Source organism: Chelonia mydas, chromosome 23 (assembly GCF_015237465.2).
Source record: "Chelonia mydas isolate rCheMyd1 chromosome 23, rCheMyd1.pri.v2, whole genome shotgun sequence".
Taxonomy (NCBI): Eukaryota; Metazoa; Chordata; order Testudines; family Cheloniidae; genus Chelonia; species Chelonia mydas.
This window is the reverse complement of record NC_051263.2, coordinates 3,583,334-3,587,333: the sequence shown is the minus strand read 5'-3', so window position 1 is coordinate 3,587,333 and position 4,000 is coordinate 3,583,334. Positions and strand designations below refer to the sequence as shown.

The window sequence follows — 4,000 nt, the reverse complement described above, 5'->3', positions numbered from 1 at the left end:
CCCAGCTCTGGGATGGGAGTGGGTTCCAATGGTTAGAGCAAGGAGCTGCCGCGTGGTCTAGTGGTTTAGAGCAGAGAGGTAACAGTCAGGACTCCTGGGTTCTTCTTCTGGCTGTGTGACCTTTCCCGTCCCTGTGTCTCAGTTTCCCCACCTATAAAATGAGGAGAATGCTACTGGCCCACATGCCAGGAGGCCGTGACAGGCCTCGTTAGTTATTAACATACAGCACAGAGAGTGAGTGACCCAGGGGGAAGGTATGTGACTGAGATCAGCACCTGGCCTTTGCTCCAGTGGAGTCCCTCTAGGTTTACACACGGGTATACCTCGGATCAGGATCTGCCCTGGTGGAGTTACTCCAGCTTTCACACTGACATAAACAGATCAGAAGCTATAGTCACGTCACTGACATCCATGTGGCGACTCCTGTTTACACAACTGAGATCAGAATCTGCCTTGGGTTGCACTGAAGCCAGTTGGGGAGTGATTCCGGATTTACACCACTGTGATCAGAATCTGGCCCAGGCTGCACTGAAGCCAGTCAGGGAGTGACTCCAGATTTACACCACTGACTGTGTAATCTGGCCTGGCCTGTGTCCGAAGCGGCTTGGCTCCTTGTTCCCGCCCTGCTGCTGGGCTGGAGCTTGGCAGCTGGTTCCTGTTTCCAAGAGCTCACTGCTGCTCCCGGGTTTGGCAGAGAGGGGAGGCCACGCTGGCCTAGGACAGAGCGTTCCCTCCCTACGAGGGGCTCGTCCCTCCTTTCCCACCCCCAGCCACAGGATGCAGCTTCCCCCTCCCTGACCGCGACCAGCGGGAGCAGGGGCCCCAGTTCCGCAGCTTCAGCCCTAAAAATTCTGCAGTGATGCAACCTGCCTTTTCCAACCGCAGGAACCTGCCTAGAACTGGACGTCCTCTTCCCAGCCCTGCCGCTTCATTGCAGGAGGGATTATCGGCACATCCCCCCTCCCCCCCCCGCAACCCCTTGGGGGGAAATCCCCCCGGGGAGGGGCGGCCCTGATGCCGGAGGGATTTGAACTCCCCTCCCAGCTGCTCGAGGAGGACATTCATCGGCTGTGAGCAGCAGAGGGAGCTAGTACACACAGCTGAGTGGTCCTGATCCCAGCCAGCAGGGGGCAGCAGAGCACACACCCCTGGTGCCAGGCGCTGCACACTTTTATGGCTATTAGTTGTATTACGGTAGCACGTAGGGGCCCATCATGGCACTAGGCACTATACCTTTTAGCGCGATTAGGTGGATTACGGTAGCACCTCGGCACCCGAGTCATGGACCAGGCCCCACTGTGTCTGGCGCTGTATATTTTAGTGCTATTAGGTATATTATGGTAGCACCTAGGAGCCTGAGTCATGGACCAGGCCCCATTGTGCCAGGTGCTGTACATTTTAGTGCTATTAGATGTATTGCGGTAGCACCGAGGAGCCCCTGTCATGTGCCAGGAGCTATACAAACACGGAGCGAAACCCAGATGGGAGGGGCCCAGCTCACACTAGAGGCAGGGGGTGGGGGCGGACGGAGGGAAGAGGGGGGCAGAGGACCCCAGAACCCTCCCCCCCATCCCCAGGACCGACCCGCAGGCCACTTACGGAACATGGCGTCCAGGCGAACCAGGCAGCTGATGAAGTTGTCGAAGTCCATGTGGCCGTTCTCGTCCGAGTACCTGCGCACGATCATCTGGTAGAGCTGCTCGTTCAGCCGGAAGCCTGGGGGGGTGGGGGGCAGAGACAGTCACTCCCCATCGACCTGAGACAGCACTTGTGGGTCCCCCCCCCGCCCGCCAATCCCACCCCCAGCGGCTCCTTACCCGCCGCCTCGAAGGCGCCTGGCAGCTCGCTGCTCCCGATGGTGCCGGATCGGTCCATGTCGTACTGTTTGTAGATACACTGGGGGAGAGGAGGGGGAGATGAGTTGGTTATGGGCTAAGAGAGTCCCCCCCCACAGCACAAACACCCAGCCGCAGACTGGGGCTGGGCAGGGAGGGGGACCACAGGCAGAGAGATGGAAGATATGGGCGAGGGGGGAAGGGACAGAAGCCGAGATCCCCCCCCCCCGCCCGGAGAATGGCAGAGCGGGGGAGGGAAATAAGAAACCACCACCCCACCGCTCAAGTGGCACATGGGGGGCATGAGGGACACGAGAGAGACGCCCCCCCCCCGACTAAAACGGCAGCCCCTCCCTAGAGCGCTGGGTGACGGAGGGAGCAGGGGGGGACATCAGAGGCAACGCAGCCCCTTAACTCTGCCCCCAAGGAGGGGACTGCTCGGATCCCAGCTGCCCCCTGCCGGGCACCCCCAGTACCTCTGGCAGGTAGGCAGGGGAGCGGCGCTGGGAATTCTGGGTACCCAGAAGGCAATGCAGCAGCAAGGTTCCCCCCCCACACACACACACGCAGGGCTGAAAGTAACGCACATCAATTCCTGCCGGGAAGGCTGCTTGGAGTCCAGCGCTCTTGCAAAGGCCCCCCCCCAGACTGGGAGCCCCACGGTCTCTCGTTCCCCCTCCTGTTCCCACACCCGGGGGGGGGGTACAGTTGGGTCTCAGCCACACGTGATAACCGCCCCCCTCCCCCCCATCTCTCTACCTGCCACTTCTTGACGTTCCCCCACAAATACTTGAACTCCTCGAAGCCCAGCTTCCCGGTCGTGTCGCTCTGAAGCGCTCGAGGTCAAGGAACAAAGACGTCGGCCAAAGCCACCCGGGGCCCTGCCAAGCCGCAGGGGGGGGATCCAGCAGCACAGGGGCCTTCAACATGGGTGGAAACGGCCCCCTGAGACTCTCACCCGTGCAGGGGATCTCCCCAGCCAGCGTGGAGCTGGGCATACGGGCCCCAGCATAGAGGGCGGATTAAGGGCGTGGCCGGAGCGCACTGCACTGGGGCTATTCTCTGCCCTCCAGGGCCCATAGGGGGGCGGATCGGGGCTGTGCCCAGAGCGCCCTGCACTGTGGCTGTTCTCTGCCCCTTAGGGAGCGGATCACCAGCCCCCCTACGTTACCTGGGCATGGGCCCCACAACCTTCTCTTGCATCTAGGCCTATGTCCTGTGCCCCAGGAAGCCCAGACCCAGTTGATCCTGCCTAGTTCTGTGAATGGGCAGGAAGCTGGGGGCCTTTGCACCAGTGGACAGCAAGAGTGTCGAAGACCCTGAACTGAGCACAGTTGGCTGGGGACTGGGTGACTGCTGGCCAAAAGCCAGGGGCAATCGCCCCAAGGAGACTCATCTCCCTCAGCGGGGCAGGGAGGACTGAAACGCACCCTTGTTACAGCAGATCCACAAAGGGATCCAGGTCCCAGGCTTGTTAAGAGTCTGGCTTAGCTAATTAAGCTCTGGGCCCAATCCCCGATTGTCCCTAACCGCAGGGCCCACTCGGGCTAGCCCACGCCCACTTCCTGGAGTGGGCTGAGGGCAGCGCTTTCTAAAGCAGGTGCTGATTTTCGGGTGCTGAATGCGAGCGGCTCTGGGCCAGATTCCCAGAAAGCACCAGCTGCAGCTGAAGCCGAGGGGCACTGGGGCTGGCGGGTGGATTTTCCCCCGAGCCCTCATGACCAGGGGAGACTCCTTCCTCCTTCCATCCCTCATTAAGGGCCCCGGAGCTGCGTCCTTTTGAAGAACACAGGATTGGCTCTCCCCCACCAAATGGCCTGCCAAGCAAGGAACATGGGCTGAGATCCTCCAAAGGTATTTCAGCCCTCGACCAGTGGGAGTTGATCCTCAGCGTTAGATAGGTGCTTAACTCCTACTGGTGACAGTGGCAGTTAAGGTCCTAAAAACCTTTGACGATCTAGCCCCCAAGCTGCTGCAATGGGGTTTCTTAACCACAGTCACCTTTGCTCTCCCTGCCCCCCAACTCTACGCTCATATCCCCGTTTTCAGGATAGGACTATTGTGGGATAGACAATCACCTTCTCAGGCAGACAGGCCCCTCCTGCAGGCTGTCGTCAGGTGCAAAGTCCATTGCTTTATGGGCCATGTGCTCCCCAAGGGGTTAA

At 60.3% G+C, this 4,000-nt stretch overlaps 1 protein-coding gene across 1 annotated transcript; it reads right to left on the bottom strand.

Moving 5' to 3' along the window:
* Nucleotides 1-1,426: 1,426 nt before the first annotated feature.
* On the bottom strand, nt 1,427-2,678 carry LOC119564343 (calpain small subunit 1-like; the record flags this gene model as incomplete). The annotated part of the gene is made up of 3 exons (XM_037884315.2): nt 1,427-1,716; nt 1,818-1,896; nt 2,595-2,678. Coding segments are annotated over 3 exons (438 nt in total), but the record flags the coding sequence as incomplete, so codon positions are not given.
* Between the last annotated feature and the right edge of the window lie 1,322 nt (nt 2,679-4,000).